The 13,518-nt window shown below is 35.7% G+C and overlaps 1 protein-coding gene across 8 annotated transcripts in view; it reads right to left on the bottom strand.

Moving 5' to 3' along the window:
• The window catches only part of LOC104587729 (syntaxin-132-like), an 86,668-nt gene that overhangs the window by 17,118 nt on the left and 56,032 nt on the right, over positions 1 to 13,518 (bottom strand). For 4 of the 8 annotated variants that reach the window (XM_088890510.1, XM_088890511.1, XM_088890513.1 and 1 more), the window contains 5 exons: positions 12,528 to 12,570; positions 12,364 to 12,424; positions 12,229 to 12,254; positions 12,058 to 12,135; positions 11,717 to 11,797 (listed from right to left, as the gene is read on the bottom strand). In XM_088890510.1, the coding sequence (XP_088746636.1) occupies positions 11,717 to 11,797; positions 12,058 to 12,135; positions 12,229 to 12,254; positions 12,364 to 12,424; positions 12,528 to 12,570 (289 nt within the window). The other 4 variants (XM_088890515.1, XM_088890516.1, XM_088890514.1 and 1 more) reach the window with 4 other exon arrangements.

Here is a 13,518-nt window from a genome sequence, read left to right as displayed (position 1 = left end):
GTGTCAGCCCACAGGCCTCAAAACCCATGCCAAGCATGACTCGGGGGAATGGGCCAGGCTGCGGCACGGCCCAATTGCTATAGTGACCATTCATGATGATAGACTCTCCCATTCATGATGAGTTAATACTCTATATTCTTTTTGGGTAGTAGCAAATTTAAATCATTTGTTATACAATTGACCATTGAAGATCTACATGGGATGCTCGTTAGCCATGAAATTTTGCTTAAGCGTTAAGAGTCCTGTCATCTCTGGCAATTCTTACCCAGCAACTAATGTTAATGCATCTTAGAACACCACCAATCGTGGTCCTCTCAACCAACAGCAGCGCAATAACAATCAGGAGTGAAATAACAACAGAGGTCAGGGACGAGGCCGAGGTTGAGGGGGTTATGGCAATTTCAATAATAACAATACTCAGTCCAATACAACTCTGTTCACTGTCAACCTTGTAGTCGTCTCAACCATATTGTTTGGTAATGTCACAACCATATTATTTTGTAATGTCACAACCCTGTTTACAGTCAATTGCCTTTGAACCTGGTCAGGCTACTTTTGATCCTACTTGGTATCTAGACAGTGATGCTAGCACTCATATGACACCAAATATCAATAATCTTTAGTTTCCAATAGAATAGAATGGGTAGGATCAAGTCCAAATCAGTAATGGTACACAGATCTGAAAATATCTCATGTTGGTGAGTCTATTCTTCACACTACTTCCTCTTTTTCTCTTACTAATGTCTTTCATGTCCCTCATCTTTCTAATAAAGTACTTTCTTCTCATGGTCTTCCCTTTTAGGGGTATATGTCTCAGTCTTCTATTTGTTCAATGTGTCAGTCCTTTAAGAACCATTAGGTTACCGTTTATGTTTTCCCATGAGACATCTTCTTGCCCTTTACATTTAATTTATTCAGATGTGTGGGGACCTACGAGCAATCGATATCATTATTTAATTATTTTTGCGAATGGATATTCAAAATTTACTCGGATTTATCCAATGGTGCATAAATATGATGTTGTGGATATATTTCTTAAATTCAAAGCACATGTAGAAAACCTGTTTTCTGCTACAATTAAATACTTCCAATCTGATGGGGGAGGGGAATATTGTTCCTTCTCAGTATAGTTGGATTACTTTGCACAAAATGGTTCGACTGAGAGAAACATAGACACATCATTGAAACCTCCCTTATCTCGCTCTCCATGAATCAAACCGCTTCACAGGCTCCTCGAGCCCAACTTTCAACTCACTATCCAGCTCCCATGGCATTAATGCACTTATTCGCCATGGCACTTTCATTGGTTCCTCCGCCCTCCATGAATGTTGTAGACTGTAAATGGATTTTTAAACTCAAATGGCATGCTGATGGTTCTGTTGAATGACACAAAGCTTTCTGAGTTGCTAGAGGCTTCTCTCATGTACCGGGCATTGATTATGAAGATACTTTTAATCAGGTTGTGAAACATACAACTATTCACCGTATTTTGGCTATTGCTTTCTCCAATGATTTGGCCCATACATCAACTTGGCATTCAAAATGCATTCTTACATGGAAGTATTGACAAGGAGGTATACATGGCTCAACTGCTCAGTTTTGTGGACCCAATCACGTGTGCAAACTACGTAAGGCTCTCTATGGGCTTAAACAAGCTCCTAGAGCTTGGTTCCAATGACTTGCTACTTTCTTAGAGTTATTGGGCTAGCATTCCAATTCCTCGTCGTTCATCTATACCAAGGGCTCTTTGAAGTTTCCATAATTGTACCAGTACACTCTTGTACTACGGCTATAAATTCTTAAGAAACGAACTCTTATGAGAACAAAGAATAGGATTCTTCATCTATTGTGTTTTCTTTTGATCTTTTAGTAAAAGACAAATCAAAGAGAACAACAAGAACATAATAAACAAATAAACCAATATGATAGAACAACTATCAATCAGTAACACTTGATAGTAATGTGTCCCACTCCAAAGCCATTCACCTTCTTATTGACCTCCTTGGCATCCATCAGTAACACTTGGCATCTCCCTGCTTTTTGGTTTCTCTAGTTCTGAATTGCATCATTGATTTTATTTTGCCTTCTTCGAAGTTGGAGGTGTTGCATTCAAAATCTGGGTAATTGATTCAAGATGAGCCATTTGTATCTAATTTAGCATCAGTAGAACTACTTCATGTAGATACTTTGATGTAGCTGCTATAGATGTTGTGCATATGTTTGAAAGAGTTTGATGGAGAGGAAGGTTGAGATTGAACCAATGGAGATGAGTCAGACCTCAACTAGTCAAAGCATTCAGCTAAAGAACAGTAAGATCTATTGAACCTTACGATTTTAATGAACTCAGTCTCCTCTTATAGTACATCTTGGCTCTTTGAATGAATGAATCACCATCCTCTTGTATGAGGCCCAGCATGGCCTTTGTTTTCTCATCCAAATCTGCAAAATTTGAGAGGTAATAACAAGTTACTAGATCAGAGTTTTCTCCTCAGTCTCATTCATAGTTCCAGTGTTATTTTTTGGGGAAGAAGTATGTGGGCTGAGACACCAAGGATCGAACTAGGAGATAAATATAAGATTACAAAAGCTTGATAAAATTGAGAAGAGAAAACTTGACTTAAAGTCTTGAACTCTTTCTTTAGTAGTAATTTACTTCTTCTTCTTCTACTTGCTTTTATTCACTTTGACTACAAATTAGGTGCTCTATTTATAGGCAATGGTTTCTTCCTAGCTAAGAAAATCATTATTTCCATTACTCTCATGGGACTCAAAAAAAGTCACATTCATGTAACTAGTAAATTTTTTATTCTTCAACTTCCGCCACTTTCTTGTTTAACTCCCACATTTATAATTGACTTTCATAAATTACAAATTAGTGTTCAACACCGCCCTTAATTTGTAATTTCACAAACTCCTAACATTTCTCAAAATTGAGCGAACTTCTCACAAATAAGTGGCTTTGTAAACACATCAACAATCTCTCCAGTAGCACAAAACTTCAACTTGATATGCCTTTCTTTCACAAGTTCTCTAATGAAATGGTGTTGCAATTTGATGTTCTTTGAGTGGCTGTGAAACACTGGTTCCTTGTCATTGCAATGGATGGCATGTTACCACAAAGAATGGTGGTTGGATCCATTTGCTCAAAATAAATATCTTTAAGGATTATTCTCAACATATAGCATCACATGCTGCAATTGTCACTGAAATATACTTGGGTTTGGCTGATGGCATTGCTACTATCTTCCATTTCTTTTAACACCATGAAATCACCATTGATCCAAGGTAGAATATAAATATGTGTGCACTTTTTCGATCATCCATTGGTTCAACGCAATCACTGTCAGTATAGCCAACTAGATTACAATCTTCTTCTCTCTTGAACAAGATTCCAAATTTCTTGGTTCTTTTGACATATCTCAATTCTCTTAACTTCTACAAAAATCGAATTTACTAGGTTTGCTCATAAACCTAGAAATACTGCTAACTGCGTGAACAATGCCCAGCCTTGTATTTGTGAAACAAATCAATGATCCAACCAAACTTAATGGATGCATCAATCTTTTCTGCTTGATAATTTCTTAAGAGTTTTGTATTCAATGCCATGGGGGTGCGTGCTCACATGCTTGCAATTTGACATGTTGAATTTCTTTAGAAAATCATCTATTTACTTTTCTTGAGAAACAAAAATACTTGATAAGTCCCAAATCTATCATTTCATATTCTTCCATCGTCACCTTTTCAAAATCTTCCATCATCTTGGGATTGGTCCCTGTATAAATCAAATCATCCACATATAGGCAAACAATCAAATTTTTTTTTTACCTTCCTTCTTTACATTCAGAGATGGCTCATTGGGATTTCTTTCAAAGTCATTTTGTCTAAAATACTTGTCAATATTGGTATTACAAGCTCTTGGCGCTTGCATCAATCCATACATGGCTTTTCATTGTTCATAGACTTTGTTCTCTTTTCCTTTCACCAAATATCTTTTCAGTTGTTCAACATATACTTCCTTGACTTGTAATTGAGCTAAAAGTGCTAGTATTATCCTGATTGTTCCCATTCAAGCTATGAGAACAAATTTCTCATTAAAATCTATCCTAGGTTGTTGAGAATATCCTTTTGCCACCAATCTTGCTTTATGCTTCCGAATAGATCCATCCCCATTAAAGTCTTGTAAATCCATTTTAATCCAATAATTTCGTTTTTCTTTCGGCCTATAAATGAGCTCCCATGTTCTGTTCTTGTTGATCATGGCAATCTCCTCATCCATTGCTACCAAAATTTCCTTTTTAGTTGCATCTTCAAAATTCTATGATTCACAGGCAAGAAAAGCTACATCACATGACTCATAAATTTCTTATAAAGAATGCGTCTTCCTTGGTGGGGATATTTCTATAGAAGTTTAACTTGAGCTTAGTGTTATAGATGTTGTTTCTTTGTGGTGCAGAATGTGGAGTCCTTGGACTTTCTGGAAAGTTGTTTCTTCGTTCTTTCGTTGTACTTGATTCTTCAAATTTAAGATCTATACAATCTTGAGGTTCTTTCTTATCCCAACCCCAAACTAACTTTCCATGAAAAACAACATCTTTAGGAATTGTCAATTCATTTGTTTTGGGATTTAACAATCGATATCCCTTGGATTCTTCACTATATCAAACAAAAATAAATTTCCCCCCATTTTCATCAAACTTTTCCCTATATCGGGATGGAGTACAAGCATAAACAATGCATCCAGAAAATTTAAAGACGTTTATCTTTGCTTTTGTACAAACCATGCTTCAAATGGTGCCATATGTTTGACAACCTTAGTTGCACTGATTGAGAATGTGAACTGCAATATGTACTACTTTGCCCAGAAATTGTTGGGTAGACCTTTCCCTTTCATCATGCTTCTTGCTATCTCCACAATAGCCTGATTCTTTCTTTCAGCAACTCCATTTTTCTGTGGAGTATACCAGGTAGTCAATTCTCTCTTGATTCCTCAATCTTTGCAATATCACCCAAATATTTTTGAAGTAAATTTGCCTCCTCAATCAGTTCTCAAAACCTTCAGCTTATGCCTACTTTGTTTTTCAACTAATGCTTTGAATTGAGTAAACACTAAGAAGGCTTCAGACGTGTGCCAAAGAAAATATACGCACATCATCCGGGTGAACTCATCAACAAAGAGAATAAAATATCTTTTTTTTTCCTCCCCTTGACTACACTGTAATAATTCCTTTCCCATTAACACTAATTTTCCACCCCCCAACTTCACTTAAGAAGTCACTTGCTCATCCAATGTAAGATATGAATTTCGATTTCCTATCATATGATTGTTGCAACCGCTATCAACATACCAAACATCTTCTGAGTCAAGTTGAGCATAAATGCAAGAAAATACCCAATCTTGATCTTTTTTCTCATTTATCTCATTTTTCATGAATAATTTGCTTCATCATTTTGTTGATACCAACAATCTTTGCAAGAATGATTTCAGGTTCGACATATTTTTTCATCTAAATTTGAAATCTTTAGCTTAATGACCAAATTCCTTGCAAATAAAGCATTTTTAGTCAAACCTATTGTTATCTCCATAGTTTTTTCGATTTCGATTTTGCCCTTTACCTCTGCCTCCAAAATTTGATTCTCTTCCATAATTAGATTTTCCCTTTTCTGACTGCAATCCTTGTGTTGTCTTTGTTTTCTGATATTTTTCTTCTCATCTTTTCTTTCATCTGAAAAACTACAATTCCGATTGAAATACTTGCTCCAAAGCTGAATATACAAACCTGCTCATCCTTTTCTCATGTGCTTCAAGAGAGCCAATTTAGATAAATCTTTTGATTCTTCAATTGTAGCCACAATATAATCAAAATTTGCAACTAAACTTCTCAAATTTTTCTTTACAATCTTCTTATGTTGAATAGTATCTCCGTTGCCTGTAATTTGATTAACAATTTCTACTACTCTTGAGAATGGGCTTGAATTGATTCACCAGTTTTCATGAGTAAATTATCAAATTCATGTCACAAGGATTGAAATTTGATAGAGATTACCTTTTCGGTTCCTTAGAACTCCAATATCAAAAGATTCCGTGCTTCTTTTTCTTTGGTTATGCCCAAAATTCATGGAAATATTGCCTTAGGATAATCATAGTATCTTGGAGGAGGCTTCATGTATGCTGCTAAATGGAGTTGCCCATCAAGGAAGACATTCTTTATATCCATTTGGTGAATAGTCCACTACTTAACAATAGTGATGGTAAGAATAAGTCTGACAGTAATCATCTTGGAAACTAGTGTAAATGTCTCCTCATAGTCAATACCATGTTCTTATTTGTACCCCTGAGCAACAAGGTGCTCTATCCACATTGCCATATGAATTCAGCTTAGCATGGTACACCCAATGGCTACCAATGATGGAAGCATAAGTCTGACAGTAATCATCTTGGAAACTAGTGTAAATGTCTCCTCATAGTCAATACCATGTTCTTATTTGTACCCCTGAGCAACAAGGTGCTCTATCCACATTGCCATATGAATTCAGCTTAGCATGGTACACCCAATGGCTACCAATGATGGAAGCATCTGAAGGAGGGGGACAAGTTCCCAAATATCATTATCTAGTAAATCTTAAAACTCAGAGTCCATGGCATCTTTCCAATGCTTACTAGTTATAGTTTGCTGATAAGATTTTGGGATGTCTACAAAAGACAAAACAATAAAAAGGGAGCCACGGGTTGTGGAAAATTCATAGGAGCCAGGAGGACGAGAAACCTTGGAAGAATGATGTAAAGGAGCTAGAGTAAGAGGTGAATGATCACTTAGAGGTGCATATGTGAATGGATCTTGTTTTTAAAATGATGGCGCAAACACTAGAGTTGATGATGGAGGACACATAAACACTAGTACAGCTAGATACTTCCTAAACTAGACATGAAGATGGAATATTGGATGCTCAAAATCACTTGTAGAGGAAAAGTTATACAAAACAGAGAAGGATGGTGTAGGTAATTTAACAATATGTTCAAAGAACAATAGATTCTCAAGAAAGATAACATTCTGGGATATGTGAAGATGACGAACTTTAGGATCATAATAGAGAAAGCTCTTGTGTTCTAAGTTGTACCTCAAAAAGGCACACATAGCTGATTGAGAAATGAGGTTAGTGTGCACATGGAGAAGGAGATGAACAAAGCAAACACAACCAAAGACATGAAGCATAATACATGGCATGAAAGTCAAGAAGAAGGAATCTCACCATGCTCAAAGTGCGTTAGTTCTTATGTTCAACAATTCCATTTTGTTAAGGAGTTCTTGGAAAATATCTTTAGGGAAGAATACCATACTTCCTCAGAAAAGTTTGGAAATCTCTATTTTCCCATCAAAATATTCCCCCCTTGAATACAAATGTAAGATGTCAATGGTGGCATTATGCTAGGTTATTACCAGGTTGTATCTAGTGCAGTCACCAATGAATAATACAAAATATTTGTAGCCAAGTCTAGATATAATAGGAGATGACCAAGCATCACTATGTATCACTTGAAAAGGAACAATAGCTTGCTCAAAAGAAGTTGAAAAAGGCAAAACATGACTTTTTCTAAGACCACAAGTTTGGAAAAATTTATTAATATTCTTAGAGATAGAAATAATAGTAGAAAACATCTAGAAACAAATAGATGAAGTTCGAGCATGTGTTTGGCCTAATCGTTTATGCCATAAATGCCACACATTATTACAATGAGAATGCCAAATATCAATAATAGTAGAAAGTAAATAAGAAGTTGTAGATGAAGGCATCTTCTCAAACTCAAGAGCAAATAGCCTCCCAAGCCTACACCCCTTCCCCTTCATTTCCCCAAGTTGCTGGTCCTGTATAATACAATCATCATGAGAAAACAAAACTAGGTTACCATCATCCATAAGTTGTTCAACATATATAAGATTGGTACTTAATAAGGAATGAAGAGGTTTTTTGGAGATAAAAAGGGATATGACTGAGAAGTAGAAAGAAATAAATCCATCACAACCTACAATTTTTAGAGGCTCATCACTAGTAATGACAATCTAATCATTAGAAGAGTAGGATTTGGTAGTTTAACTAAACGAGGCCCCAGTCATATGATTTGAGGCACCCAAATCAATAATCCACATATGACTAGAGAGGAACAAATGGTAGAAGACTTGCTAGACAAGCCAATAACAAAGAAAGCAAAGGAATAGCCAAAGACAAGAGCATCAGATGAGAACTCTATAACTTCCTTGGTCAAAGGGCTAGAAGATTCCCCCTTTTGAGCAGAAGTGAAGGAAGGAGTACTATCAGATGAGAACTCTATAACTTCCTGAAGTGCCTTATGCTGACCTTACTTAGGGGACTGAATGGGCCATTTAGTGATAATATGTCCCTATTGCTTATAGAAGGTACAAAAATTCTTTTTTCTACAATGAGAGGCCACATGCCCAAATTCTTTTCGTTCATAACATTGAATCTTCAAAACGTCCTTCCCATTTAGTTTTGTGGCTAAGAACACTATGTTAAGGCCATGTTCTCTTTTGGTATCAAGAGAGGTCTATGTATACAATCTGGTTTTTTCTTTTAGAAGTTCACCCAATATAATGTCCAAGTCAAGCACATTTTCTCTAATGAACATGATAGAGCTTATCATTTCATAATCTAGTCTAAGATGCATAAGAAAGTGCATTATTTTTCTTTAATCAAAATATTTTTTCATAGTCTTCGCACAATAGATGGTAGTAATAGCCCCAAGATCAAGTTCATATTTCATCCACAGATTAACAAATCTAGCAAAGTATTCCTAGATTTTCCTTTCCATTGAGTATATGAAAATATGTCCATTTCAATATGAATTTCCATGGACATGTTCGAATGTTAATAGACCTTCTCTAGATGGCCATACATATCCTTAGCATAGGAATAGTTAAATCAACAATAGTCAAACTCTAATCAGGAAACTATTTGGGCATTGTTGATTTTCCACTATTTCAGGAATCCATATAACATTATGTATCTCTAGCTCACCTATCCCATATACATTGATAGTTTGTTTCTCTTCTTTCTATTTCTCATTCTATCCAAGAAGCTCTTAATACTCCTAAGTGGAAGAAGGTGATGAATGACGAATTTCATGCTCTTCAATCAAATCATACCTAAGACCTTACCTCTTTACCTTCTGGAAAGCAAGCAGTGGGATGTTTTTTTTAAGAATAAATAAAAAGGATTTCGTTAAAAAAAAAAAAAAGATAGTACAATCTAAATAAGTGTCAAGGTGATACCCCAAAAAACTACTCTACACAGAATTGATCAACATTACATCTTTGAAGCTCCAGAACGCCCACAAACTGCTTCCCAAGGCTGCTCAAATGACCTGAGAAAAATTTGGAGGGACCAAGATGCAATCAGACACTAATTTACCAGCCGATGCCACTAACCACTCAATGTTTTGGACTTATTCTCATTTGCTCCTCTTATTCCAAATGATCCAACTCCTGCAGTATGACCAGCTCCCTTGACAAAACTTCGGCCTTTAAATCCAACTATTCTCTGCTGTTCACTCCTTAGATTTCTTCCTTCATGCCCACTTCAAAATTTTCCAATTTTTTTCCTGCAACCAACACTATCTCTAGTCTATGTTTTCTAATCATAATTCTCTGCCCTTTTGTTCTCTCCCTTAGCCCCCCCCCCCAATTCCAACTTAACAATGTCATTCTTGCCCCCTACCTTTTGACAGCTGCAATGATTTCAGCCCGTCACTCTTCCCCTTTTAAGAACTCCTCTTCACTCCCTCTTCATCCTAACCCTTATCCTTTTCTATCCTCTCTTTTTTTTTCTATTATTTTCCTGTCATCTCTTCTTTCCAAACTATTCAAAAGCAGCCCTTACAAAACCATCCCCTCCTAGAATAATAAAACCCAAGGATTTCCCCACTATCACCTCCCTTTCCACTAATTTATTAATCACCACTTCTCTATTCTTAACAATTTTAGTGCTATCTTGGTCTTCAACCTCTCTCACCTCTTCTTCCTCCTTTCTACCTCAAGGAGTGGGATGTCAATGTGTGTAAAATGTTAAACATAGACAAAATGGTAGCATTAAAACATATAAGGTTTGGTTGGTTGCTAAAGGTTATACATAGACCTATGGTATTGATTATTCAGACTTTTACCCCTATTGCCAAGATGGGTTGGGTTTTGTGGGGGTTATCATATCTCTTTCAAGAATGCCTTTCTTCATGGGGACCTCGAGGAGGAAGTGTATATAGAGTAATCTCTTGGGTATGCTGCTCAGGGGAGGAAGGAAAAGTGTGTAAACTAAGAAAGGCAATTTATGTGTTGAAACAATAACCACATGCTTGGATTGGTCAATTCAGAATAAAGGCGCGGGAGTTTGGTCTAAAATAGTGGTGTTAATCATTCAATACTGACTTATTGAGTAGAGATTCCTCTTATGGAAATTTATTCTAGCAATATATGTTAATGACATTGTTCAAAGGAAATCAGTGAATTGAAGCAGTTCTTACAACAACACTTCCAGACCAAAGATCTTGGCTCTCTGAAATGCTTCCTGGGGATTGAGGTAGCAAGGTCAAAGTGGGTGATCTCATTATCTCAGTGCAAGTGTATCCTGAACTTACCAAATGAAACAAGATTGTTGGGAGCTAAGCCAATTAAATCTCCCATGGATCCTAATTTCAAGATAGCCTCAAGGGGAGCTGTTAGATGACCCTAGAAGGTATAAGCAGTGCATTGGGAAATTAATTTATCTTATTCTAACTCGTCTAGATATCTCCTTCAGCATAGCATTGCTGAGTCAGTTTATGGTAGTAGCTCAATCTATATATGAGAATGAGTGAATCTTATGATCTACTTCTAGTTACTAGAGGAAATATTCTTTCAGGGAAAAGTAAGACAGTCCATAGTAGCGCAATCCAGTTTGAAGCCAAATACAGAGCTATGGCCCATTATTTTTCTGAATTTCTATAGTTGAAGAACTTATTGATAAATATTGCATATAATTAAGAATCCCATGAATTTATATGGTGACAATCAAGGCACCATAAGCATAGCTCATAATCCAGTTCAATATGATCAAACAAAGTACATAGAGGTAGAAGTGGATAGAATATTCGAGACTGTGTTGCTAGTTGAGAAGTGTCCTTACCATTTGTGAGATCTGAAGAACAATTAGCTAGTTCTTTAGTAAAGTCTCCCTAGACTAAAGTTTGAAGACAACTAAGCAAGCTAATCATGCATGACATCCATTCTCGACTTGAGAGGGAGTTTTGAGATGTTAGGGTTACTTTAGTCACTTGTTCTACTTCAAATTTATGTTATTATGGGAGGGACAGGTGTCTTATTATCTGACTCTTTGGTGAGAATTATTGAATAACTTTAGCATTCTAAATTGTTTGATGATAAAAGACTCAGATTCCAAAACTGCAAACATATATTAGATCATTAGATTGTAATTCATTGCTTCAATAAATTGGATTGTAATCCCTATACTATATTCCTTAGCTCCTGGCTATCCATGGTCCTGGGAGGGGTGGGCTGGAAAGAGACCTAACCTTTGGCATTTTCTTGCACAAAGTGGTCACTCTATGTAGGAACTCGGATTCTCACGCTTGTCAGCCCAAGATTTTATCAGTGTAGAAAGCAATAGTCAGAACCTTGATCAAGACTTTAGATGTCAATATTAAGTAAAATACCTGATGCAAATCAAGAAGCTTTGCCTCTAGTTCTCGTACTGTATCATGGCGCTCTTGGATTTCTGCTACTGTGTCCATTATCTGTAAAAACAAAAATAAGGTCATCTTTGAGTAATTACTCATTTCTACACCAAGTCTATCCAACGTAAAATGTCTAAGGTTAGAACAAAATTAACTTGGGATAAAAAATAAGAAATAGTTGCAATTGGATTTCCTTGACTTCTTACCTATTTAAGTAAGATTAGTTTCTAAATCATTTCAGGTCTAAATGATATTGAATGCACCATCTCCAAACAAGGATGAAAATAACCAAATCAAAAGATAACAGAAAAGGAGCAAACCTGGCCTCGGCCTTGTTCCCGAATTGCTTTCTGGAATATTTCCTCACTGTCTCCAGTTTCTATCAGCTGGTCAATTGTCTGTATAATATGCAATGCTACCCTAATAAAAGTTTATATTTACAGAAATAAGGAATGCTATGAGAAATTTTTGAATAAAAGTTACAAACTCACCTCTTCATCAGCTCTTTTACCCGTTACTGATCAGTTACAAAAACCAAAGAAAGACAACTGTCATATCTATGCTAATGGAAAATCTAATGCATCAGATTACAGAAACTGTACTACTTTCCAGGAAGGGCTACAAACCTGTAAATACCCTTCTCTCAACAACATCCCGATGCTCTTGATGGATCTTTTCCCGAAGAATCTGCAAAGATTTTAAGGATCGCATAAAAGAGAAATTACAAGAAACGGATATGAAACTAAAAAAGTCCTTGGAATAGGGCAGAGAGCTGCAATAAAGATGGTACCTGAAACTCAGACATCTTGTCTTTAAATTTCTTCTTCAAGGAACTACACTTGAGCGAAAAGGAAAACTAAGTGAAGTTTCTTGGACTTGAATAACAAATTTTTTGCTTAGCTATATATATGTGATGTTTCCAAAATGTTGAACTTCGAACATTTACATAAAAAAATAAAGTGCATCTGATTACAAAGTTCATTTACCCATGCAGATCATGATAGATAATACAAAATAAGAAATGAAATAACAATTCCTTGTTTATCAAGAGGGGTAGTGAGATAAGTAAGAATGAACAGCCATATTTGTACTATGAATCTATGATAAAGGTCCAATATACATGTTCCATTCATCGGCTGCAGGTAATATGGAACAACCCACTTAGTGTGAGCATCTACAGAAGGTATGGTATAGTTACCCAAGAAAATGCCATTTAAGATGATCATAGAGTCCACCATCACAGATTTTCACAGGTTAGTAATTAGATGTTAACATGATCATAGATCTCATCATGGTTAGAATGGATGATTGTGTTTTGACTGGAGAGCAGTTCAAGGGAATTTAAGTAGATTCCTTTCAAGTAATTGGAAAATGGTGGATATGTCATCATTGCATGCTGATCACAATCAAAAGATAAAAAAAAAAAAAAAATGAAAAATAAATGTGAACAAAATAAAAAAAATGCAAAAAAATCAAAAAATCATTACATGATATTAATAAAAATATAAACTTTAATTTTAAAATAAATGTTATCTAATATTATAATACATAAATATAACATGTAAGGCATATCCAAATGAGAATTTAAAAATAAAATCAAATATATAAAACATTTTCAAGCATATAAAACCCACAATCTCTTTTTTTCTCAATTGCATTACTTCAAGTAGCTAATGTGATGTAAAACATATTACATTCTTGATTCTACGAGCCGCCTTTGTGCCACACCCCTCGAGGCAAGCCCAAATAAGTCCACATTAGGTCTTAAATTCTTAGTTCTC

This window comes from Nelumbo nucifera, chromosome 6 (assembly GCF_055504915.1).
Source record: "Nelumbo nucifera cultivar China Antique chromosome 6, China Antique-T2T, whole genome shotgun sequence".
NCBI classification, from domain to species: domain Eukaryota; kingdom Viridiplantae; phylum Streptophyta; class Magnoliopsida; order Proteales; family Nelumbonaceae; genus Nelumbo; species Nelumbo nucifera.
The sequence above is the reverse complement of the archived record's forward strand: the minus strand, read 5'-3'. Positions and strand labels throughout refer to the sequence as shown.